The sequence below is a fragment of the Haemorhous mexicanus genome, chromosome 3, assembly GCF_027477595.1.
Source record: "Haemorhous mexicanus isolate bHaeMex1 chromosome 3, bHaeMex1.pri, whole genome shotgun sequence".
Classification (NCBI taxonomy): domain Eukaryota; kingdom Metazoa; phylum Chordata; class Aves; order Passeriformes; family Fringillidae; genus Haemorhous; species Haemorhous mexicanus.
The window spans coordinates 48,534,993-48,562,397 of NC_082343.1; the positions used below are offsets into that span (position 1 = coordinate 48,534,993).

General features: G+C 40.5%; 2 protein-coding genes across 8 annotated transcripts in view; one reads left to right on the forward strand and one right to left on the reverse strand.

Moving 5' to 3' along the window:
- RGS7 (regulator of G protein signaling 7) overlaps window positions 1-5,637 on the reverse strand; it is a 257,489-nt gene extending 251,852 nt beyond the window's left edge. For 6 of the 7 annotated variants that reach the window (XM_059841685.1, XM_059841682.1, XM_059841688.1 and 3 more), the window contains exon 1: window positions 5,449-5,589. The gene's annotated coding sequence lies outside the window, so the exon portion shown is untranslated. Of the gene's footprint in view, window positions 1-5,448 lie in introns of all 7 variants that reach the window. The other variant, XM_059841686.1, reaches the window with a different exon arrangement.
- Window positions 5,162-7,070, forward strand: PIGM (phosphatidylinositol glycan anchor biosynthesis class M). Its single transcript, XM_059841692.1, has one exon. It carries the CDS (start codon window positions 5,269-5,271, stop codon window positions 6,523-6,525), a length of 1,257 nt encoding a protein of 418 aa, XP_059697675.1. The 5' UTR covers window positions 5,162-5,268; the 3' UTR covers window positions 6,526-7,070.
- Window positions 7,071-27,405: the final 20,335 nt, after the last annotated feature.

Genomic DNA, 27,405 nt, shown 5'->3' on the forward strand with positions numbered 1-27,405 from the left:
AGGAAAGGCAGCACTTCATAAGCCATTTTTTGGTCATGAAGTATTAACTTCTCTGATCAACTGATCAGTTTTGATCATGAAGTCAAAAGCAGGAAAGTGCATCATTGATTTTACTGCATAAATTTACAAACCTTTAAGTGCTATATAAAATAAAATAACTGCTCCATTTGCGTTAAAGACTTGGAACTAATATTTGTATCTATTGTAAATAAAGCACCTTGGAAATCCATTTGATGCACAAAAGCATAAGAAACAGAGGTGATGAGAATAGTACCTAGTGTTCCTATCAGCCAACTCTGCAAGATTTAGTTTGAGATTTTATCTATAATTACAGTTACTTGTTCTTATTTCAGTGAGTAACTACAAACACAACACAGTCTGAGAACAGCAAAGTTACATTTCAAGTTTTGTCTCTTTTCCCCTTCCAAATAATTGGAAAAAAATTAGGCAGTTATAAACTAGAAATGCACAAATGTTTCCCTTACACATTCAAAAGCCGGCAAGAAGTGATGCTTAACACAATTAGATTTAGCCTTTCACAGGTGCTTTCTGGAGGTGTCACTGGAGGTGTCATTCTGCACAATGGTCAGAAACCAGCACTCTGGTGCCAGGAACCCTCAGTCTCCTAAATCCATAATTTGTCATTTGGCTCCAGTTTCTCTACTGCCTGGGTTCATCAATTTTCTCTCTGCATTCTTTTATTAGCAGGAAAAAAATTTAAAAGGAAAGGAAATTCAACACAATTCTCAATTGTATGCTCCCACTTCTGGAGTCCTAATCCACTGGGCTGCCTGCACCATTAGCTAAAGCCATGGAAGCAGTGTGCAAAGGGGGAAAGTGCTTTGTTTTGGTACTGCAAGTCAGGCAGTAAGGGCCAGGCACCGTCCATCCTAGATGCAGGCAACTCCTGTTCACCATATCACACCTCAGATTCTCCATGGCCTTAAAGCAAAACAGGCCATATTTTTGCAATTTCCCTCTAGGCCAGCATCATACTTCCCTGGACTTATTCTTGCCGCCACATGTGTTTTCTCAGATATAACATTTTCTTTTCTTCCTAATGGTAAATTTAACACGTCACCCTACAGACTAATTTTTATCCAGTACTTATTTTCCCTGAAGGGCTGGAATTGTACCTAATACACTGACATAAAATCAGCACAACCACTGCAAGTAGAACTCTGCCAACACCACTTGAAAGCATACTGTGCAAAATCACAATGTGGTGAAAAAAATAACTCCTTTACAAATCTAATCACATTCTCCAAATATCCACATTTATAGCAAAATGTGTGAATAAGGGTATAGATTTATCAGGCAGTTTTAAGAAAACACATTAACAGAAAAAGCATAAAGGAGAGTGGTAGCTTTTTATTTATAATGGTGATTTTCTTCTGTGAAGAGTTCTGATGTGTTTTTCAGGTAATTTTTGCAAACTCTCCTGCATTACTCATTCCAGTATTAAAGCAGAAATGAACACCTCCTTACATAATCTTATTTATAGTTCTCTTTTGCTAATATCTAAAAATCAACACACTACAAATATTTGAAAGGCATCAACCCTATTTGCAAAGCCAATTAATTTTATCAAGCTCAAAATATCTAAGAAAAGTGTTACTCACTTTTTATACAGAATTTCATGTGCTGCAAGAAACAGATTGTACTTATCATATTATCAAAAACTTACTGTCAGTTTACAAATATATTAGGCAGGAGTACTTCTCATGCAAGGAAACATTCTGAGTTCAAAACCCAAGAGAGTTAAAAGGGAACTCTAACACATTAAAGCACAGCCGTCTCCCCTTTCAGAAGTCTGAAGACCTAATACCAGCTATTGCCCAGTATCTTCCTTACTTCCTTAAATACTCAACTTTCTTACCACCTTCTTATCCTTTCATAACAACAAAGTCTAAAAGTATAGCTAGCCATTAACAATTAGATTTTGAGAGGAGACTTGCATGAGAAATGTCTCACCCTGACACCTCTGTAGAATGACCTAAAATATAGCACATGGAAGCAAACTGCCTTCCTTCTAAAAAGCCTTTTACGGCTCTTTCTTCAATAATTTTTCAGATATTCCAGCTTGTCCAGCCCCCTAGGCCACCTGGATCTTAAGTAAGGTTCTCACTACCACAACCCAGCACCTGTTCTTTTTTTCCTTGCACTGCTACCAGTTACCACATCTCCCTGATGTTACTTCAACAGAATCATCTAATTGTCAACCTTCACTAGCCTCTTTATTCTCCTCAAAGTTCCCAGATTTAATCTGTTAGTCCCTCCAATATTTAGCCCTACTGTACCCATCAGATCTAGGTTTTGGCCATATGTTCATCTTTGTTGATGGCAGTAGCCTCAGCTTAACCTTTCTCAAAACATAACTTTCCACCTTAGTGTGGAGAGTAAACCCCTGAAAGGCAAGAACCTGGCCAAATGTGTGGATTGCCCCTGGCTGAGCAGGAGCCAGCCCTGTCTCCTTCACTCCAGCTGCCACCCTCCAGTTGTACCTTGGTTTTCAGATGGTTAAAACTTCCATTAGGTTTTAGAACGCTCAGCACAACCAGTGCCAAGTCCATTGCCCTTTCAATGCTACCACTGCCATGTAAATCTTAAGGACACGCAGCTCTTAGGAGATAGTTTATGGAATATATGTCCTGGTGCTGCTCAGGTAGTCTCTATTATAGAAGGTAAAGCAAGATGTTAATATTTGAGTTAAGGTTTATAACCCCCCATGGCAAGTAGGCAATAGAAGCACATTTGGAAGTGACCTCAGTTTATAAGATGGTCCATTTTTGAGAGCATGTAAACAAAATGCCTGGCAGGTAGTGACATAAAACTTTTATGCCCATGTGAATATATATGCATATATGTATTCCTATTTATGTTATGGCGACTCCACACTTTTCTTCATGCTGTTTGTATCTTCATGTGCACTGGAATCAATCAGCCTCAGTCCCAGTAGTTCCATTAACTTCTATCTCCCAGCATTTTCTAAAAGTGGCTCATGGTGACTGATATAAATAAAAGCAGCTTTTTACAGGAACAACAGATTTATAACTTTAATAAGACTGGCCTCCTTCCTGCATTAAAGTCTACAGTACATGACAAATCAGGTTAAGCAAGCTGGTATCAAATCTGAAGCCAAATGCATTTTTGAGCCAAATCTTAATTCTCTGAAGAGCTTCAAGCACATTTTAAAGATGTTAAATTATTGATAAGGAAAATCAATTCTTTTTCCAGCTCAGGCAATGTCATACGGTCACAGCATATGCAGTAGCTAAGGCAGATTTTCTGTTTTATTTACATCATGACCCTTTAGAATTAAATTACCTACTTTGTTCCTCTTTAGAATCCTGATAAAGTCACTATTGACAGCTTAACAACTTCTGTTAATGTCAGATAAAAAATTTGTCTGAAAACAGACCGTCAGAAACAGACAAGAAAACCATGAGACACCAGCATACTCCTAAGTTTATTAATATAACTCATATTATTCCACCAATATCATTAAACCTGGACACTTAAGCAAATGAACTGCAATGTGTTCTGATCTGACCATGAACAGCTCCATCCAAGGGTCTGAAATAATAAAACATGTTCCACTCATGAAGGTATCAAAACAGCAAATAATCCTGGGAGAACATTGGTAGACAGCAAAAATAGTTCTTTGCAAACTTTTCCAAATCAAAAAAATTAGTAGTATCTACATACATCTATTTCCAAGTTATTTCAGTCCCAGTGATTTTATTCAGTATCAATCTCCTAGCTTTTCCAGATAAAAGCTTGGGCACAATAATGGATATGGTGATGAAAGCATTTTTAAATGTACCCCAACCATTATAGTGCAAGATACATAAAAGAGGAAAAAAAATGTTACCAATCTTTCCTGATCTGAAGTAGAACATCAATAGTGAATAAGCAATCATTTACCAAGGATCAACAACCACCTTCATTCCCTTTCCCAAAAACATCCTAACAATCAGTTTTAGGACTTCATGACATCATATGGTGAGTTAATGGAGAATTCCCCTGAGATTTCCTATTGAGGATGTCCAGTTCACTAAAGAATATGCAAGTATCTGACAGAGGAAAAACTGACTCTCCAGATTAGTTACTATGCTTCTCCCATTGGATATTTCAGACTATCCCATTGTACTGTTATACACAGAACAGCCTTAACAGATAAAAATCAGTAACTGTGTGCACACAAACAAAAATATCTTTTGTTCCATAAATATCCTACCAGTTAGGCCACCTTCCAAGATGCCTCTGCCAAATGCAAAAGATCTGTTCCCAGTTCTTTGATGGGTGTCCCCAGAACTGAGAAAAAGCAGATTATTTTCTGTAAGTAATGTGAGCCATCAATGCTACAGCTCCCAAAATATTCCCAAATGAAACCACTCGGCAAAAAGAGTGAGGTTGCAATTAACCAGTAAAGAAGCAAATTAATATTTTTGATTAATAAAGCATCTCTAAGAAAATCCTTTTTAAGGTCTAACATGAAACCCACAACAGTAACAAGTAATAAACGTCTGTTTTTCAATCAGCCCCAATTCAAATGTGAGATGGCAAATATCCAGACAGGAAATCTATCTGACAAACATACATAAGAGGCCCTCAAAATAGAGCAGAATTAATTCCTTTGTTGTAAGTGACTTTCTCTAAGCTCCGATTTTCACGACACTGTTTCAGATGTAATTGAGAAATCTGCTGCGGCAGGAAGCTCACCTAAGCGCTCTAGAGAGCGCTCATACGTCTAGGCAAAACACAGCCACTTGCGGAAGGCAAATAACAGATGTTGTTTTTCCTCCTTACTTAACTACTACTGCATCTGCCGCCTCTCTACCCGTGGAGCCCGACAGCTCCCGGCAGGGTGAGGGGGCGATGGGCAGCGGCGGTGCCGGGGGCAGCGCGGGTGGCGGTGCCCGGCAGCTCTCCCCTGACCCCGGTCCTGCCAGGCTCCCAGCCCGCAGCAGAGGCACCGCTGCCCAGCGCGCCCCACGGGCCCCTCCTCACAGCGCCCCGGCCAAGCGGCGCCGCAGGCCCCTGCCCCGGTCCCGGCCCCTCTCCCCGCCAGGCCGGAGAGAGCGCGGAGCCCCCCGCGGGACCGCCCCACCCCGGGCCCGGCTCGGCGCGCAGCGCGCAGGCGCGGGGCCGCCTCCTCCCCGCGCGCACCGGCGGAAGCCGCACCGAGCGCGGCCGCCCGGGCTCCGTGTGTCCCCGCTCCCGCATTCCCCCGCTCCCGCATTCCTCCCACCACGCGCGGAAGGGATGGCGGGGGCGGGCGCAGCCCTGCTCGCGGGGCTGTTGGCGAGGCTGGCGCTGGTGCTATACGGGCTGCACCAGGACCGCACCATGCGGGTGCGCTACACTGACGTCGACTACCGGGTGTTCACGGACGCGGCGCGGCTGGTGACCGAGGGGCGCTCGCCCTACCGGCGGGCCACCTACCGCTACACGCCGCTCCTGGCCTGGCTGCTGACGCCCAACGTGTTCCTCACCGAGGTCTTCGGGAAGCTGCTCTTCGTGGCCGGGGACCTGGCGGCTGCTGTCGTCGCTTACCGGGCCCTACGGCGCCGGGGAGCCCCCGCCGGCCGCGCCTGTGGGTGCTGCGCCGCCGCCTGGCTCCTGAACCCCCTGCCCATGGCCGTGTCCAGCCGGGGCAACGCGGAGGCGCTGGTGGCGCTGCTGGTGCTCGCCACGCTGTACTGGGTGGAGGCGGGCAGCGTGGGCAAGGCCGCCGTGTGCTACGGGCTGGCCGTGCACATGAAAATCTATCCCCTGACCTACGCGCTGCCCATAGCGCTCCGCCTGAGCGCCGGGCCGGGCCGCAAGGGGCAAGGGGCGCTGCGTGCGCGGGGGGACAAAACGGCAAAGGTCGCGTTCATGGCGCGCCTCTGGCACCTTTTTGTAAAGATGCTGAACCGCGACGTACTACTCTTTGGAACAGTCGCCGGATCAGTGCTGGCTGCCTTGACTGTGGCATTTTATCACCTCTATGGCTGGGAGTTTTTGGAGCACGCCTACCTCTATCACCTGACTAGGAGGGATATCCGTCATAACTTCTCTCCCTATTTCTACATGTTGTACTTGACAGCAGAGAGCAAATGGAGTTTTGCCCTTGGGCTCGCAGCTTTCCTGCCCCAGCTGCTTTTGCTCCTGGTTGTTTCCATAGCGTTCTACAGAGACCTCGCCTTCAGTTGTTTCCTACACACCGCTATTTTTGTGACTTTTAACAAAGTATGCACGTCCCAGTACTTTGTCTGGTATCTCTGCCTTTTGCCCCTAGTAATGCCTAGTATTAAGATGTCCTGGCATAGGGCCGTGCTGCTTCTCTTTCTGTGGTTCATTGGACAAGGCCTGTGGCTTACTCCTGCGTTCTTTCTGGAGTTCAAAGGATATAACACTTACTTATTTATATGGTTGGCAGGCTTGCTTTTCCTTTTAATTAATAGCCTTATAATTGTTCAAATTATTGCACATTATCAAAAAGAAGCACAAGTTGCAAAGAAAGTGAAGCAACGGTAATAAACTGACCAAAATCCAGAAGCAGCCCTACTGTCTTTGGTAAGGCATCACATCACCAGCCCTTCATCTAACAAAAGTGCACTTAAGTTGTACTAAAGCACATTGTGTGTAAATGTTACTGTTTCAGGCCCTGAGAGCATTGATGGGCCTCAGTTGCCCTGAGCAGCCCCAGTCCTGCCCTGAGCAGTGTCAGCAGGGGTACCTGTCTCCTGTGGGAGTTTTGAAACTGCCTTGCAACCCTCTCTCCAGCTCTGTCCTCCCACTCCTGACTAGAATCCCTGGAAGTACCCTGGACCAGTTCATCACTTAACCGTCTTTGGGGCTCTGGTGAGCAGGCTCTACCCATCTTCACCTGCCGCCTCCAGAGACAGTAGGGCTGTGCCCTGCCCTTTGACCCCTGTGCTGGGGCCACTCTCAGTTTCTGCTCATACTCCCTTATGGAGTAGCCCTGGAACCTTTTTTCTCATTCTCAGTGTTAGTCTGATGAGGACCTTGGCCTTTATCCAGAATAACACAGAAGATAATAAAGGAATTTGGTTATAAAATTGGACTTTGACAGTTTTGTACAGTAGGTCGGTGGGGTGTTTGGCAAGGCAATCGCTCAACATTTACAGTGGGGTTCATTTTTTCTTTTGCTTCCACAGTAACATTTTAGCTGTGCACTGTTTGTGGCCTGTACCTGTTCATTATGTCATTAACTCTTTGAGACTTCTAATTTATTTTAGAACTCAGATATTCCACTCTTTCACTTAGTTTTGCATATTCTGTTCTGTTTGAATTTTTGATTAGATTTATTCCCCTTGCCATGGAGGAAGTTTTTCCCATATACCTGTCTTGGATCACAGAGATGTATAAAGCTTATATATTTGTTTCTTCCTGTCAGGCTCCAGAAAAGAGGCCACTGCCTTAAATTTCAGTTAATATATGCTTATTGTGGGTGTTAACAATAGCCAATGCAGAGTCGAAGTACACTTAGAATGACACCTGTGTCCCAAAAGCACTAGAGTTTATGCCAAAACAGTAATTGGAAATGTTGTTCCTCAGTGGTTCTGTTTCTCTGCTAGTAAAAGTAAATGAAAAAATTAAAGGAGTTGAGGAAATTGAGCAGTTCCCAGAAGAAAAGGGAAGTTTTGAAATAGGAAGCTCTACAATTTGTCAAAACACATTTATTCCATAGGAGACACAGGAAGATTTGGAATTGAGTGCCAGGTGATAAAGGAGAGCAGAGCCATTTTGAAATCATCACTCTCTAGAACTTTCCCTAAGAGGTCTGATGCATGCATCTTTTGACGGAGGCATAAACTGACAATGTATTTTACTAAAATCTAATTTGAATAGGCACATGCCAAATAGAAGAATTTTCATATTTGCCTCACCTTTTAGTTACATCCAATGCAAAAGTGAACCCCTACTGTGTAACATAGGGTGGGGCTTCAAGGCAAAATAGCTTCAACCACTAGGTGGAATTCCCGGTGATGTCACTGGAAAAGGGTGTGGCCGAGTAGATTTGCCATGCTGCCTCTGAACCCTGGTGGTCTCCTGAGGCAGCCTTCTTCCTTAGGACTGCGCTGACTTCCAGCTACCTCACGTGCAGGATTTCCTTTCCTGGTTGTAGTGCTGCCTTGTGAGATGGAATTACAGTATTTTAATCTGTGAACTTTTCCCATTGCTTCTCAGCCCCACTGAGTTTCATGTAACTGAGGTGGTTACATGAAGGAGAGGAAGCCCCTGAGCCCCCACAGCCCAGAGCCAAAGAGCATGTTATCAGGAGCTGTGACCATGTCCTTATACCACTCTGGCCCAATTTAGACATTCTGATGTGTTAGAAGGACGATTTCCCTGTGATTTCCATGGTCAGAGTATTGGGGGTTGTTTCTGCTCCATCACTGGTAAGCTTTTCTCTGCCATCTGCCTTCTCACTTGCCTTCAAGCTGTGAAAATCCTGACAGCCTCTTTGTAAATCCAGAAATTGGATAAGGCAATGGATATTCTTTTGAGTGTCTAGGGTTTTTTGGGCAGATGTGGCACTGATTTCCTTCTTTGTCTGGGGTGAAGAAAGCTTTATAGCACCAGCCTGTCTACATCTTTCACTAGAGGTGTATCAGCCAAAAAACTGGTGGCTTAAGCCACTTGCACACAGTTTTATATTAATCAGCAAGACATTGTGTGTGTGCTGTGAGCATGTGAAGCAAAATCATCCCATGTGGCTTTATTCTCCAAGGCAGAGTTGGATATACCCAGCTTCCACAGAAGACTGAAGAAGCTCTTTTGTGCAATACTTCTGCTCACCCCATTCTGATGTCCAGGCAATGGCTCATTTTCCTTTGCAGCTGATCTTCAATTATCTGTTACACATTTTTCTGTTGCAAAAAGCATGTTTTCTTTCCCCAGAGCAATGTTCTGTATCGCCTTAACAGACCTACTTATGCTGTTTGCAGACATTTCCACACATTATTTTTCCCTTCCTGTTAGCGAAGAAAGCAAATGCAAGCTAAAAGGCATTTCTAACCTCAGAAACCTACAAAAACCAGCATTTTAAGTTACTGTATTCATGACAGAATTGCAATTTTTTTAGGTAAGAAGTAATTTCTTTATGAAAATACATTCTTGGCTTGTTAATAGCTACATCATTTTGAGAAGGCAAATTGTTCAAAAATTCAGCATCGTTTTTCAGAATACAAATTCTGAAGTAGCAACAGGAGCTGAAGGGTACCTTCCCTGTGCAGGTCAGTACCAGTCCTCAAGTGATGATTTGAGAAAGCCGTGCATAAACAAGCTATAAAAAGGCTTTTTAAAAAACCTAGATTTACGGTCGTCATTTTAATAATCCAGGATGAGTCCCTCTTTTTACAGTTGTTTTCTAAATCACCCAAATGTGTTTGTGATTTAGAAGTAATTCAAGTGACTCATAAAAAGCTGGATAAGAAAAATAAACTGAAGGAAATAAACAAAAAGATATTTGAGAGTTTAGATATTGCAAATGGCTTTTAAAAAACAATTCCATAGTTAAATGGAATTGAATAACTTTATTCATTTTTTAAAAAGGGTTAAAATTATTTAATCTAGTAGCAAATAAGTTATAGTTCTTGAACAAGTTATGGTGAATAGTTACAATGCCTTCAAAATTTACCAAATTTATTTCCTATGGAACATAGGAAATAAATGGTCAAATTATTTTGCATGATAACTTTGTGTCCCTTTATCCTCTGGTAATTAGGAACTGAAGTTTCTCAATGTTAGTTTTCCTTCCTTACCACGGGTTGCAAAACTGTAATGGCAACTGCTTTGCTTTTAGGTTGAAATGCCCACTGAAGTGTGTCTCATCGTTGCACTGGAACCAGCCCTTAAGCACAAAGTACAGGAGGTGAAAGAGGGAAAAGAAGAATCAAGAAAACTATCATTTTTTTTCTGTGATTTTTCCACTGTAGCCTATTGTCCAAAAAGACTCATGACTGGATTCTCAGGTGACTTCAGGCAAAGCTCATTTAACAATGATTTGCTTCAAAGTTTATAAATGCAATTATTAAAAAAGCAGGGTAAGGAAAAATGTAATAATAAATATTGCATTCAGTTTTAGTGTGAGAATGCTGAATTACCATCTATTACACAATGTACTTGGTCCTTATTAAGTAACTTTTTTTGTGTGTGTGTTACTTGCATTGTATTGACTCCTGTAGTAGTAAAGAAAGCAATTAGGTGTGCTAAACTGAGCTCATCAGTTTTCTGTTTCACAGAAACCATAAGGCTTTTACATTTAACAGCAAGGGGAAATGCCAACATTTTTCGTAACATTGTATAGAGAAAGTGAATGTTAAAAGAGAGTAAATTATGAGCAAATGGTTTGCTTTTTTTATCTGAGAAGAATGAGTCCTCTACTTCAAAAATTCTGCAGAAATACATGGCGAACACAGGGAACCTGAAAATATGTTAGATATTCCTCATATATTTGCCAAAGACAGCTGCACAGCGCATGTCCTAGTGATAGCAGCTTTATGGAATAGGATTACCCTGAATTTAGGACAAACCCTTTACTCAGACTGAAACCAAGCCACTCAAGCAGTTTTCTTGGTTAAGAGCATATTTATGTGCATGATGCTTAAAAGCCCAAACATATACCTGCACATACAGAAGCAAAAAGAAAAGTCCCAGTCAATACATCTTTGAATAACATTTTTCAGAGCTACTCTCTGTAAAACAGGTTCCTTAGATATTTCTTATATTTAGTACTCAGAATCTCTAGTGTCTCTAAAATTTAATTACCTAAATTTTGATGCATGTGGAAAATAAAATCATATGCTGCAGGGATCTTGAGGTGTAATAGGCATAATAAAGAACCGACCTATTATGTATTTATGTAAGGTGCACCAGTATCTTGATGTTCTTCATTATAAAAATCTGCACTAGTCACATTTGTGTGGGAGACTTGTTTCAGTCTTTAAGCATGATGAATGAGGTCAGAAACCTACATTTTATACTAGTGAGAGTATAAGAAAGATAAAAATTTCTCTTGATGCAAGTACCATTGTTTTGAGGTTTATTTTAATTATGTTTCTTTCAAGACATTAATAAATTGATGCAATAAATTCATGCAGATGTTGCATGCATTTTTAATATCTGGAATGTCTCTTTTTCTTTAGTAGGATGAAAAAGACCAAATTTTGTCATTTTTTAATGATGTAAGTTGATATTACTTTGAGCAGAATTCCTCATGGCCCGTTTGTGCTACATACTGAGGGATAGGGGCTTCTGCAAAGAGGTTTACTGGGCTGCAGTCTTACTTCATGTGTAGATAAAGCTTTAGCTGCAGTCTCTCATTATTCTTAGGGCTTAACTTTCAGATGTTAATGATCTCTTCAGATAAAACATTTCATAGCTTGCACATAAAGAAATTACACATAAGAGATCTTCTGTATTTTTCATGGAAATTGGTGAGGAAGCCAGCTAGAACATCTGTAGGAGAAATGTCGAAAAGAAATGTCTGTATCTGATTAGCTACAGAAACAACTTCAGCCTTGGAAATCAGCTGAAATGCAGGCAAATTGAGCAGTAAGCCCATACTGTGAAGTTCCCATTATTTATATGAAGGGTATTCGATCAAAAGTGCTTTCCCATTTTACAGGAGGAAAATGGGATCTTGATAGCAATTGTCAGGATGGATGAGTATGACTTTCCTTCCTTCACATTATTGTAAGAGAGTCTATAGAATGTTATATGCTACAGTCGCACTTGTGGAGTTGTACAGGTGTGACTTGCATAAGCTATTATTAGGCAATATTGTTGGTGTAGCAGGAGGTTATTAGTAAGCAGTTCCTCTGAAACTGCCTTTTGAAGGTTAACTCAAGTAAAATCTGATTCCTGCCTCACAAGTCAGCAGCTATGTTAATTGAGATGGTGCTGTTTTGACAGTAATTTTCCAAGGAGAACTGCACTCTGTGGCCCATATGCTTCCACTCTGTGCAAAAGAACATTAATTCAAATCCCCTGGTGATCTGACAGTCAACATTTTTTTAATCTATCCTATGTCTCTCCTACTGATCCAATAGATTGAATTAGCCAGGAAGCAGGCTTAGAAAACAAAGTGGAAAACAAAGTAGGACTATCCTCCCTTATCTTCCACCCCACATAGTGTTAATATATTGAATAATTAAGATTATCTTTTGGAAGAACAAAGTCATTTGAGCTAGGTGTTGGAGTTCTTTGTTAATATGAAGTATTTTACCAAAATGCACCTGAGAGAAAATTGACTGGTTTGGCTACATGGACTTTTGTCAAATGATTATAAAGCTACTGATAATTTATGTCAGGTTCAATATTAGCACTATGTTGTCATATCTTTCTGAGATATATGGGGGGGGGGGGGGTGTGCATGTGCAAAACAGGGTAACTAAAAATAGCAATGCTTGTAAATTCTAGTTTCAAGCTTTCCTTACTCTGAGACTTTGGAGGAGTTTACGTATAGCTGTAAACTCACTAAAAGGGAACAAATGCTATATCAGAGAGAATTAATAATTAATTAATAACTAATTATGTTGTTCCCACAGCTTACACCTTTGTAAAGAAAGTAGCACCTTTTTTAATACACTGTCTGGAAATTCACATGAATAACAAGTACTTCACCTTAAAGCTGTCAGATGTGTTTGAAAATAGATTTTAATCACCATTAGCACTTCCAAGTTTAGTGCTGGCATCAGCCAGCTTGTTAATTCCAGCAGTACAGAAACTGAAGTCATGACCAATTTTCCTTCATGCTCTAATAAACTGGCTGATTAAGTATAAGAAAGTTTGATGTTCAAAGTTAACCAAATGTTATTTGTTCACTGGAAAGAAATACTGCATGGCCAGGACCAAAATTTACAAATGCAGGATGGAGCGAAGTGAACAAGAAACAAGGGCAAAAAGTGAGACCTCAGAGACCTTGACTGTTGTCTTGCCTCTGCCACTAATTTATCACTAAGCAGTGATTGCAGCTTGCTGAACTGTTTGCCTTTGCCAGTTGTGATGGCTTGACACATTTAATTGACACCTTATTTGAGCCATGATGTCTCCTAATCTATTTCTGTAGCACACTGCCATAAGTGATTGCAGTCTTGTTTGAAACAATTATGAGTCTGACTGGCAGTAAACTGTAAACACTTAACTAAAGACATTTTGATTACAAAATATTCTTCTTTTTCTGCATATATTTAAACTTTTTTGTGGGCTATGTTAGGCTCTCATGTGCATTCCAGCATTGCATTTTTAGGAGAGGGTGAATTGCTGTTGAAGCTAAATGAAAATCTGGAAGCAGATAATAGAATTCATCGTAAAAAGCTAGACAATTTAGGAAAATAATTTAGAAAAATTATAGTGAGCTGATACTGTAATTAAATAAGATTTTATTATTACTGGTCTGGTTAGATTGCATTGGAAATTTATATTGAAAATGTATTGGGAAAATGAAACATCAGACAACTCTGCAGCTGGTACAAATAGCTACCTCAGATGTGACAGGTAATGGTTCAGGAACTGTTTCTGTATATCCATGAAAAAATATATTATGCTGTTATCCAAGAAAAAAGTTACTAGTTATGCAGCACTATGAAGGCAAATTACAATTCTGCATTCATATACAGGTGAAATTATTTCTTTACCTGGATCTTTCTCCAAAGCTTTTGTTAATAGAACAGACTACCAAATTGAAATCTGGACCAGATGTGCTGTGCCAGAAGCAGTTACAGGGAGCGCTACATTTGCATCAGCCTTGTAAGCTTCCTGAGCAAGTGCTTGCTGAGAGCTGGAGGCCATATCAATGATGGGAATGCACAAATGCAAATTTCCCCCAGCATGCCCAAATGTGATTTCTCTGCAGTCTTAAGGTACTCAAATATTGCCTTGATTTCACTATATCACTGTATATATCTCCACATGAATCTGTACATATCTTAAAGAGATATGTATACCCTGTATAACCATATATATCCTCATCTGTAATACTGCAGCAGCAAATTCATGGACTTCATGCCCACCCTGACTGGGTAAACATCTGCTAAGGATATAGGAAGAGGCCCCTTTTGCTTTACAGGGACATGTCAGTCTGGCCTGAGAGTAGAGGGGTAGATTTCTGTGGATTGAACTCCCTCTAGAGGGAAGGGGTGAAGTTCTAAGCTCTCCCCAAAAGACAATTTGGCCTTTGCAAATTATAATGAAAATGGGGAATAAATCTTCTCTTAATGTTGGAGACACAGGACACAGGGTGCTAAGTTTCATGGCTGTGGAACAACTGATGCAAATACATAGAAAAATATGTCAGGGGCTACTAAATACTAAAACCATGTTCTCTGGTCTTGGGAATTCAACAAGCTGCAAATCATGGTGAACTAGGGAAATATTTCTAGGCAAATCTCACCTCTGCCTGGTTTTCCTCTGTTGCTGGCCACATTTGGAGAAGGATGCTGGTCTGATCCAGGACGGTTGTTCATAGATTCTTAATGATACAAGTGTCCCCAGCAGAGCACTCCCATCACCAAATGTGCTCCCTTACTTGGCTAGGCCCTTTATCACACCCAGTTGTGTCAGATAGACCCTCAGTTCTGGGCATGGGTCTCTGCTTGCTCTTTTCTTCTAGAGCAGATGCTACCAGAGCGTGCCAGTAAACCAAAACTGCGCCTTGTTTCACTGGTATTTCACAGATGACAGCTAGCAGCTAGTAACAGATTGATAGGTGAGAAGGGGAGAAAAGGGAAATCAAAGCTGACAAAACAGATCTGTTTGATTGAAAAGAGGTGTTTTTAGCTGGCCAGGTAATTAAAAAGCAGGTAGATTGAGACAGCTTATTAGACCAGGTTAATTCAAGCACACCAAACCCCTGGAGCTTTGCTGCCTTCTCTCCCAAAAGGAAACCACAGCTTTTATGGGACTTCACATGTGTTCGATCTGGAGAAAAGAAAGTTGGGGAGTGTGAGGGAGAAACAGATAAACTGGCACAGCTCCAGCTATCTGTACTAATGATGACTTGTGTAATTGTAAAATAAAATTAAGATCCAACCCTTAGCTGAAATTGTCTTCTGTTTTAACAATAGTTTACCTTTAGCTTTGGAATGGTATGTACTTCTGTCTAAGATGATTAGCTCAGCCTGTAGTTTTGGCTGAAGAAAATAAGTGATTTTTTTGTCAGAAATTAAACCCTTTCTACAGATTACTGCAGTAGACAAGGCATACAGTTAAAGAGTTTGGCAGATTTGCCATCTAAAACATGACTTAAGTAAAGAGGAAAAAGCAGCATTCCAAGCATAGCCAATGATGCCTGGCTTGGATTGACCCATGCTGAGAAATTGTTTTATCTCAGGAATTCAGGCCAGGCTGAAAACAACTGTTGTGTTGGAGAGACTTGAGGTCTGGTCACACCTGGGTTGTGGCAGCTGCCTTTGGTAGGTCCAGTCTCCTCAGAGACATTTCCTCCAGGTATTGTGCATGTGCCTTGTTGCACTCCTTCCCTCTGTCTGACCTCAGCTTAGCATCTACTGGCTCACAGGGACAGCAGCAGTCACATTTTAGCCTCCTGCTCCCCATCACTTCCCTGTGAGAGCAGCCAAGCATGCCATTGAAATGTGACTTTGGACAATAGGAATTTGCTCATGTTCTCAGTGTTTTGAATGTAACAGTTAAAAGAAACTTCACTGTATGTGGTATAGCTCAAACTGCTCATATATTACCTGTGTGACCACAGCCACTAGGGCAATTCTTTACTGTGGCACAGCTCCCATCTAAGTCCTGGGTCTTACATCCGATGACTCCATGTAGATGTGGTCCTGAGGTCTTTGAACCTGGTGTCTAATTTTAATCCAGTGCAAAAGGTTGCCCTCTGTTCCTCTGTCATTTGTTGGTTCTGTTTTTACAGTGATCTCTTAAGAATTCAAAGAAAGCTGTTGAACACTTCCCTGCAATCTGGAATAGATTACTGTTGGGAAAGTTTCTGCTTTTGTCTAAACCAGATTTGTTTGTTTATTTATTCTCACACTAGCACATTTTTTGTCATTTGCCTGCAGGCAGGCTACCTGCATGCCACACTTGGCTCTTTCATCACAACAGGAGCAGAGATTGTTCTGCACTTCTGAGAGCCACCTCAACCTGTTTTTCACATTGAGGTTAGAAGCCCAGCAAGAGACATCAGAGGTAAAGTGTTACCACGAGATATTTGGAAGTGCCTTCTTTAAAGCCACTAGTTAACACTGAGATTTGCTGCTCATTTTTCTCCTTGCTTCACACGCACAAACTTTTGTCTTTGCCTATGCCTGTGCAGAAAGAGAAGTTTTCTTACACATGCATTACAGACAATTTACAGTTCATGCAAAAATATATTTTTGTTACAATTCATCAAAGCTAAAACCATATTAATTTAGCAGACTGGAAGATTACAATTTGATCTTAGGTGTTGATTAGTAGCTGGCATTCTGTCTAAATAGGAGGTGTCATCTGGGGACTTAACTGCTTGAAATTTGAGAATTACTTGGACCTAAATTAAAGTGTATTTTCAAAAACTGACACAATTACTAAAACTAACACAATTCTTTCTCATCAAGCTAAGGTGCTAGAATTATTTCCAGTGCTCTGACTGCAGGCCAAATCAAAACACTTTACAAAGGAATCATGATGCATTAGTGACTTAATCTGCATAGTGTTTAGCAGCCTAAAGGTCAAATATATTCATGAGAACATATAATCTTATGTGTGTTTGTATGTTATTCATTCACTGGGGTGAATGAATAAGAAAAAGGTATCTGTTAGAGAAGAGGAGGATCAGAATATTGAAAAAAATATTACACGCTTTTACATGAGTATTACAGATGTTATTCCAATGACAGATGTCTGCAAAGCAGTTTCAAGAACACTCATGAAAACTAAAGGATAGACTTCAGCCATCAGAATTTATATAGGTACTATGCTGCCATATGGCAAAGCTGTTTCCAAAGCAAATGTTTGGCTTTTTTTCTTTTCTGGGAGACCAGATGGCAAAGAGGTTGGTATCTAGAGGCTGTCACACCTAGATCATCAGTATCAGTCAGTTGCATGGGAGAGCAGGTGATTTTAATCTGGTAGCTTTTCAGTAGTTTATACAAATAATGTGTGCATTTATATTAAATGATGTGTTTGTTTAAATGCATTTATTTGCATTTTTATAGTATATATAGTAAGATTCTTGTGATAAATTAAGCATGTTTCTGTGCAGTATTGACAAATCACAATTTGATGCATTAGAAGTGTGAACTATCCCTTTTCACAAGTGATCCTTCTATCTTCAGGGACTTGCCAGTAACATGTGTAATGTGCAAACCTTCCTGAGACCTGGAAGAGCCCAGCCTCTAGCACCGCTCACCAAACACCTTCCAAAAGCATTACAGCCACCAAAATGCTTTTCATGTTGCTAGAGCAGATGAGAAAGAATTGATAGCAACACGGGTTATCACCCAAAACAGATGGTAAAGGCTGTATTTGTGGTTTGTCTCCTATTAAAGGATGCAGTACAAGCTGCCATGAACAGAAATTCCATGACAAGGTGGGAGCAGACCTCAGTGAAGTTGTTAAAACATGCCATCATTTGTAATTTAGGTCAGAACTGTAGGGAAGTGAATTCCCCCAGCTGTCCCCACTCTGCTGTGTGCTGGTTTGCATCACAGAGTGCAAACACACTGGAGCTTTGTCAGGATGTTTTTGCTGTGTTTCAGTGGGAAGGGGAACTTACTTTCTCCCAGTAGCAAGAACATGGCTATTCAATATAGACCAATGGCAACTGGATCAAGAAAACTCCAGTGGTTACATTTTGGCAAATTTGTGTTTCCAGTTGAATATCTATTACCAGAAAAATTGAGCAGAAAATATGGCAGAGCCTTGAGATTTTCATATATTAAAAAAAAAAAAAAAACCAAAACAAAACCAAACCAAAACAAAAAAACATGAAATCAATAGCAGACACAGTAATTCTGACAATCATCAGTCAAAAATCTCAATTCCTTTTTTTCCCTTCTTGAAACAAAATAAGTGTTCTGATATTTCCTTTTCAGTTTTGGATTAGGCTTTTCTGGATTGGCCATTGACGTGAGCAAAAATTAGGCAAGAAAAAAATAAAGAAAAATATCCAACACAGATTTTTTTTTTCCAACACATCTTTTTTTTTCTAGATTAAAACAAAAACATCTGATCCAATCTGCTTCTATCTTCTAACAAGCTGCTACATTTCCTTTCATTTAATTTAATTACAGAGTTACTTTTTATTAACTATTGGAGAAGTTTCATGACTTCTTATTTGGGTGCTCTACCTAAAATGCACACAGATAGTAAATTGCAGTTTGTCACTAGAACTGGGGATGGAGCAATGTTTTATTAGTCCCTAACTCCCCTCTCTGATTGCAATGGAACAGTGGTCATGTCACTGCTTCTGTTGCCAGCTGGCCACAGAACTACAAAAGATAACAAGGGATAGAGGTTCCCATCTGGAAAAGCCCACTGAATACATTTTTATTGCCAGAATAAATTTGATTACAAGTATTACAACTAACCAGAATACAGGGAAAAATAAACAAACCTGTGATATGGCAAAACCATCATTTGAGCCTTTTTACTCAGCAGCCATTTAGAAAGAGAAAGAGCAATCAAGTGCCTCTGAGGAGGAGTTTTTCCAATTCCTTGTTTTCACTTTTATTTTTACTTCATCCACTACAATGTATTCTTATTAATTCTAAAATGTCCTTCATCTCTTCAGTTTTGTTGTGTTCCCCATTGTGGTCTGATGGTCTATTTATAAATTTGATCAAACACACACAAGTAGTTACTGTAGATAATGCAGTTGAACTACATTAAAAACTGCAGGAAATTATAATAGCATTGTAGTGCACCAGAGTGGAAAGACATTCACTGCTGCTCTGTATTGCTGCTTTTCTGAAAACATGCTGATTATCCACAAGTACATCTTAAAATATCATATCTATTAATTGTATATGGGTTTATGTCACACTGGCCATTAATCTGTTTACATCTTCAAATTCAAACTTGTACTTGGGCTAAGCTCTGCATCTAAATTAATCATCTTTAGGCCTCAGCAACCATTCTGCTTCCTTTAAATTGGATCACTTATTGCTAAACTTCCGTACTACCTACAGAATTTTATCCAAGAATTGTTCAATAGACTGAATCGTGGCTGAAAGATAAAATGCTTGTAAAAACGTTTTTCTGGCCTTTCAAAGCCATTTAATACACTGCAATAAATATTTGGTGTATTTACCATACAGTCATTCAATGAAAGCCTCATATTCTAATCTTTTGATGTAGATATTCTGTAGAAAGTAGAGATGCTCTTCAACATGTTGGACTCAAATGACAGGTCACATCATGAGAGGAACCCCTGCCTTCTCCCTTTTGCTTGGAAAGTAACCAGGTTCTGCAGTGGACAAGATCTCTGTCTGTGGAACAAAGTCTGAGGGCTCAAATGCCTAAGTGACCATTTTCTCTGCTGTGCACAAAATAGGCACACAGTGCATTAAAACTCATAGCTGATGTTCGAAACGTTGCAAGACAATTGAGCCAAGCTGAGCAACTTCACAGCCATTTCCACACAATTCTTCTCTGAAAAATTCAAACCTCTTCTTCAATACAGAAAAAAACCCTCAGCTTTCCTTGATAGGAAAATAAAAACCTTTGTCTAAAGAATTCTTTGTATTGAGTTCATTTCAAACAAGATAATCTCAAACTACAGCCCAATCTGCCCATTGCATGAGGATGATATCTGTCTGTGAATGACCAAATTACATTTGTGCAGAACTGTTGTGCCTGTAAGACACAGCAGTCTTACAGGTGCCCTAACAGCCTTCTGGGCATGTTTCTGCCAAGGCAGCAAAGTTCAGATGCTGCTGCAATTCCCATGGCTTAGTCTTTACACCTGCACTAATGATATTTTTTTCTTCATTTTCCACACAGGTCAAGTCAGGAGACAGCAGAAATCTTAACTGCAACAAACTCAGCTTTCTGTTCACCTGAGGAGCCAAAACCCCACAGGTGGGCAGGGCAAACAAATGTGATGCAACTGCAACATCTCAGGCAAAATAGATGGTCTTGGGGCAAAGATGAAGCTGTCAGGTCAACTGGGACCTGAAAGATCATGAAAGCTACAAATCTGCTGAGCATCACTAGCAGCTATTTTAACTGAACAAGCCAAGCAGAGAACTGGGGGTTATTTATAATGCAGCCCAGTGCAAATTGGGTGACACGGACCACACTGACTCTTGAAGCCCTGGAGGTTTCTCACCTGCAGCCCAGGAGCCTGGGAAGTCTCCAAAGCTCTTTATGTTTGCACCAATATTAGGAGCCACTTCTGTGTTAAATATGCAGAAACCACAATATTGCTTTTCTCTAAATTGGAACTTTGCCCCTCAAATACTGATTTTTTAAGAGTGACGACCAAATTCTGTCTCTTTCTTCATAAGAGATAACAGGGTAAGACTGCTGAGCGACTATCTGTCTTTCCTGGCTCTGTCTAATTAAAATCTCATTTTCAGTACTTCTATTAATAATTTTTTCCCACTTTATGTGGGTTTGGAAGGTATTGGAGTGTTCAAGTGAAATATTAGAAGAGAAATCTGAACATACCTTTCAGTGAACAGTACAGATGCATTATTCATTCAAATTTATCAAATTAGGCAGTGAAATTGCAATCTCTTACGGGAACTAAATATATGGTCAAGAGTGTTTGTAAATTAGCAAGCATTTGTCCCTGTTCTTCAGTGCACTGTGCAATGTTCAGCATAAAATTAGAAGACTTGTCTTTCAAAGAGATCCAGCTATCTGATTTACTTTATAAAATGGCCTAAAAGGAGACAAACATTACAAGGCTTTCCCATAATTTTTGATTCAATCAAGGGGAAAAGCATAATTTTTGGAGTATATAATATCTATTTCATATATATCTGCTGCTCTGGTTGGGTCTGACAAGAAAAGATCTTTATAAATCAACAATAAAGAAGTGACATTTAGAAACAGCAAATCTGAAAGAGAAATATGTTGCTGTTCTATTAAGGAGCTATACTAGCTGCCAGCTCCTACAAAAACTGGAAAGCTGCCACTCCACATGCTTGGTAACTTACCAGCATTGAAACAACTTATATTGCTGTTAGAAAGATCATTTAAAGTGTCTCTTCTGTCTGTTCTTAACTGTTTGTGAGACCAGCAACAGCAGCCATGAGACCACACTGATCTCTTGAGACCCTTTGGAAATACAAAACAGATATCAAAGGTAAAAGCTGAAAGAAATTAACAGATCATATAGGTGAAGCTTACAGAGACAAATCAGGAAGGCAGTCCTGACCCAAGAAGCAAAATTTCCATAATGAACAGGCTGCTTGAGTCTTTGTATGCCCATGACTTAATCTGGCATGGGAATAACTCTCCTTTTGAGGTAACTGTGCATTCAAATGACAAAAGATGGTTACAGCTTTGTCATGATGCAGTGATCTTCTCAAATTGAACAATATCCTATGAGCATTTGGGAAATATCTGATTCATATTCATCATATTAGACTTCTTTATGTTATGTGCATGAAAAACTCAACTCCAAATTAAAGATGTCCATGTACAGCAAAATTAGTCAAGGATTCAAATAACCTCCTTCACTATTATCCCCCTCCCTTTTTCTGTTCCCAATGATGCTTGAGAAAATGACTCAAAGCCAAATATTTCTGTGGGCTTTGCTGGTGATCAGACTGTTCCTCTCCAAGAATCCAAGCTTGACAGCTGCTTATGGTGCCATCCCTTCATTTGCTCTCTTGGCAATCTGCTCTGCCTTGTAACATCCTGAGGAAGAAAGGAGGAAGGAAATGAGAAATTACTCATGACTGTGGGCTAGAAAAGCAATAGCAATCATGAAGTGCTTTTGCATGATTGATCTATTAGATGCTTTTGTTAGCAGATTTCACTTACCGAAAATCTGTTTGGGTCAGAACTTCTCCCAACCCCTCTTGTGAAACTCTTCTGAAGGCAAAAAGGTTGCAGAGATGTAATTCTGCTCAGAGAGGACCCCTTTCTTTCTTGACTGTGAGTGATTTTTACCACCTCTCTCAGTCCTCATACTGCTGAAGTGTTTGTTTAAAAATAATTTTTCTGAGGTTACGCAGATCTTGTTCACCACATTTTCCTTCTCACTGGCATTGGCCGGAATGTGATAATTCTGTCTGATGGCAAATGCAGAGATTTTGATTCTAGAGTGAAGCCAGAGGAAAAGATATGTCTCAAGATATGTTTAGAGTGTTGTGGGGGAGCAGGAAGAAAGGCAAGATAGTGAGAGTGATCATTAGTGCTGTCTGAGTGCAGTGTTGAAACCAGAGCAGTCTCTTGGATATCAGATTCAGAGTTCAGATTTAAAACAGAATACTTTGGCTCTGTCTGTAGAGGGGAAGAAGGAGGGGGAGAAGGGGGCATGCCTGCTCTCACTATAGAACACTGATTGCATCCTGTCTCCTGCTGCTCCTAGCCTCACACTAACCACTCAGACTCCTGCTGTCCCCAGTTAAATCTCCCCAAAAGGTTTTGTTGAAAGGCTCCCTGTCATTTTTTGTTGTTCTTGATGTTATTTCTTAAATGCCATATCCTGATCTGGCACTGGGATGGGTGGTGCCAGGTCATCCATTTGTCATCAGGGAACACAGTCTTATGAGATCTCATGCCAATATCATATTCCTTATTTTTAGCTCTGCTATATAAGAAAAGCACAGAGGAGTTGGTGCTGTCACTTCTGTGAGATTCGTGCATGGTCACCAGTTTAACAACTTTATTTTTACCTACCCAGGGGATCACATGAAATCATGATAAAATCATTTTTTCTGTCTTCTCTTTCTTTTACTTAGCTGTGAGATTTCTGCACTGCAACAGATGTATGAGCAGCAGAGGAGAGACGAGAGAGAAGGAGAGGACAGCTGTGTGCTAAAGGACAAAGTTTCATGGACACTGCTCTACACAGTACTCCCACTCCTCAACTGTCCAGGTGCCCTTCCACCTCAGTGCTGGCTGCAGCTCTGCCATGAAGTTCATTTGCAGAGAAACCATGCCCAATTTCCTCTTTCATGGAGGCTCCGTGGCTTTGTTTGCTACACTGGCAATGTAAAGGACCTTTGAAGTGGGTGTGAGTATAAATGACACCCTTTAAGGTCCCTCTACACTGTATGAAAAACGTAAGTGTAAATTAGAAACAGGTGTAACTGTTTTCAAAAAGATACAGTATCACCTCCAGTAATGGCATGTGAAAAATCCTTGCACTTATTTTTATTACTTAGATTCGAAGAAGTAGAAAAATGATAAAATTATAAAAGTCAGGGAGTTATGTTTCTTCAATGCTTAATAATTTGCAGAATGATAAGTTTACTGTGATTCAAGGGAGCTTCTTGCTGATGATACTTCAGGCTACCTATCTTTGTGCCTTCCAGATTTTTTTTTTTTTTTTTTTTTTTTTTTTTTTTTTTTTTTTAATTTTAGGTCAACTTCTAAGCAAGGTTCTTTGCTGTAGGCACAAATTCTTCTGGAAATGAAAGTGCTTCATTTCCAGGATGAGCAGATAAGCCAGATAATGCTGTGCAAAGGAGCCATCCAATCCTGGACCTATACACCCTCTGCCACATGAACTCAGGAGTTACTCTCCATCCCCAGCAGCATCATCATCCCTTCCTTGCACATCCCCAGAATAACAACCTAGCAAAGCTGCCTGCTTCTCTGAGGAAAAGCCACAATTCCCCAGCAGTGGCCTCAGCATCATTGCCCTGCTGGGCTGTTCAGCAGTATGGGGCCGCTGCCCTGTGGCATTTCTGAGCACGTTTGTCTGTGTGTTGGCCTTGGTAATGTTTCCATGGATGCCTCTGGCATGCTTCTGCTCCCCACTGGGAAGGGACTGTCCTTGCTGAGATATTTTTTGGAAATTGTCTGAGTTGCTAGTCTGAATCCATTCCTGTTTAGTCATAAATCTTACTTTCCAGGACAGAAAGATACTTCTTTAAACAGAATCTCTGTCTAGAAGACTGTTTTTATTCATGTCAAGTGGCTGTGGGTCACATTTACTCTGTGTCCAGCTCAAAGACAACTAACTGCTGTCAGCATTTTGGTTTAGATGTTTTGCTTTGGTTCAGATGGATCCTACCTTTTTTTCCTCAGAGCTCACCTTTTAATCTTCTCATCTAGTATTCTGGTATTCCATTCTGGTATTCCACTCTGAGTGGAAATAAAATTCCAAATAAGAGTAATTGGAGTTCCAGCCAAAGCTTTTTCAGAGTAATCTGAAAACTCCTGGAAATTTCTGAAGATTTTCTTCTAAAACCTTTCTGCATTTTTACTGAATTAGCTTGCTTTGCACTGTCTTTACAGGCTTTGTCTGTGACCAGATCCTTCTGCTTATTTGGTTCAGCAGCTCTGGCCTCAAAATGCTTGACTTGAAATCCATGAGCTCTATGTACAAGTCAAATAGTCAGACATACAGCACCTTCCCCAGTAATCTAAATAGCTGTAACAACTGGAAATGGTTTTATACCCACACAGTTCCTCTGAAAATTCTTAGCTCACCCTGTATCCTTAATAGAACTAGGTTTGAGGCCAACATTTGGAAGCAGTGTGGTGATCCAGGAGATTTTAAAATTCCGTTTCTCAAGTAAATGCAAATCCCATCAGCTCCTTAATTCCTAAACTGTTTTTGAATGAGCTTGAAGTCTCCCAAGCCATCTGTTGGGCAGCTCCTCTGATTCCCAATGTGCATCACTGTCTAGAGATCCCAATCTGTTCCAGAGACTGTGTGGGAAAAAGCTTATACACTGTAGTCATCTGTCTTGTCTGATGTGGGAGGCCAGATGCAGGTAGGAAAGTAAACATCTTTTCTGAGCCAACAGAACTAGAGATGTCTATCAGTTTACTTGCTGAAATATGTATTTGCTTCAGAAGGAGATTTATGAGGTCATTTTTACTGACTTTGTAGAATGGACCCCGAGGTATTTTGATGCATAGCGGAATTTTTGGGTGGTTCCCGCTTTTCAGCTATGGCATCTTGAGGGGTGTACTTTTCTAATCAAGGATGACAGACATCCAGTAGGACAATCTAATTAATTTATGACTTGTCTTTGAACAAGTAATTTTTATTGGTTGATCTCCACTGGTACCCAGAGGTGTCAGATGAAACTAAGGTAGTAGCCACTTTTTTGTTATACTTGCCATGAAAATATTTCCATTTGGATGTTCTCCCAGTCATAGAAGGAAGTTATAGAACTTAAAGAATAAGTTTTAGGAAGGTATGTGTGAATTTTCTAGTTTGCCCTGGGGAAAAACAAAACCTCCCTTCTGCCAGTGGCCTGGTTTTTAACTTTGATATTGTTTTTCACCTAAATGACTGCAGTGAGTTCAGGGCAGTACACCTAATTCAAAACCAAATATTATTTTGGCTACTAATACATCTACTCACATCTTTCCTGACAGAATAAGGTTAGCTTGCTCCCACTGATCTTAGTTTTTTTATTTTGCTCATCCTTGCACCTATTAGCTGCTGAATATTCTGCCTGGCATTTTGATATCCTAACACCGAAGCAGAGAAGAAAAGGGAAGGCAGGATTAAGGGAGGAGGGGACAGATTTCCAGCTGTGTCCATGTTTTCAAGGAAAGCAGCAAGTAAGCCTCCTGACTTAGGTGCTGGGTGGCTTTTATGCATGCCGATTCAGAGATCCCAGAACAGCTGAATTTAGGGAGAAATCTGAGGATGTTTCCAAGCAACATTGGCCTTCTTGACCTTTCATGATCTTGCCCTTCTGTCAATACAGGAGTGAGGAGTGCAATGTTTCTGTGTTGGAGCTGCAAGGTACCCTAAATTAGATGCTAGAGGAAGGATAAGGTGGCTGGTGATGTCAGCATGTTCCACTGGAGGAGTCACTGTCTGGAAGGGCCCAGTCCCAGCACAAGGGACACCACTGGGAGCCTATCATCCTGGTAACTCTTGGACACAAGGAAGATCTTTCTTCATGAAGGTTGCTCCTCCGGGGATAAAATTTAAAGTAAGCTCATGTAAATATAAATTGATCAGGCTGCTGAAGATGATGCAAGAATGAAAAATCATTGTCAGTCTGTGCTTCAGCCCTGTTTTTGAGCTTTTCTGTCTTCCTTACTCCAAGGTGTTCCTCCCCCAGTCAGAGCTGGCCATAAAAGCAGGCAGGGTGTCACCACTGGTGCACTCCCCTGCACGGGTACAGTCTTACTATATAATTTTAAATAGATGCTGATGGACACAAATCTTTGTCTGAGAGGATTTATTCAATTGCATCCTCTTCTTCAGTCCATGAAATAATACAATGTGATGGCTCATGTAGCCTGTAAGCATGACATGGAAGCCATGTCTCTCTCTAAAGAGAAATACTGAAAACCTGCACAATTCACCTTTAAAGATTATACAAACAAAGGGTGTCAGACCTCATCCCTGTGCAATATTTGGTATGTTTACTAGTGATAGAGTGATATTCAACAGAGTATAAATAACAAAGTGTCAGCAGACAGGAATCGATGAGCATAAGAAAAACATGAACTAGACCTGCTCAGACTCTTAGAAATGCATGTGGCATTAGGTCAGTTGGATACTTTTATCCCTATCCCACCACTAAGTGAAGCCTTCCTCTTCCTATGCATGATATCTCTAGGAGCAGCCCTCAATTTGTGAGACTTCACTGTGAGGTGAAAGACATTGCTTAAGGAAACCAGTGTACCCAGAACAATGCTCACTGCTTACCTCCTTGTTTGGAAATGCTTCTATGTCTCTGACATTTGGAAATGCTTCTACATCTCTGACATTTGCATGCTGTTCTACTCTGAACAAGAATACAGGTAATGACAAGAAAAGATTGTCAACATTCAAGTTACATATCTACACAAGCAAGGTGGTGACCATCTTGATAATGCAATTTTATTCATTATCCTGACACTTGTATTTTGATATTCATCTAGTTTAATTCAGTTAGCCTAAACAATCAACACACACACCCCCAAAAAGCTGAACCCATGGATTTCTTCAAGCACCTACCCATATTGATGATGAGGCATTCTTCACCTTCTAGTTTATACAGGGCAGGGTTTGGTTTTCTGTGCTTCAGGTTAGCATCTGAGACCTTCCACGTGAATCACAAACATGAAAGCAGCATACCTGTTAATTAACTTTAGTAAAAGTCTCTGCTCCTTGTGATTTGATTTCTTTCTCAGTATGGCAAAACAAACCACTGATATGCATCCCCCACCCAAATAAAAAAAACACAGAGGGTGGTGGAGAGGAGAAGAAGAAGGTAAGGAGAAAAGGAAAAGAAAACAAAGGCCAGTTTGAAGCACTCAGTTGTTATTCTCACTGTTGGTATGCTTTGA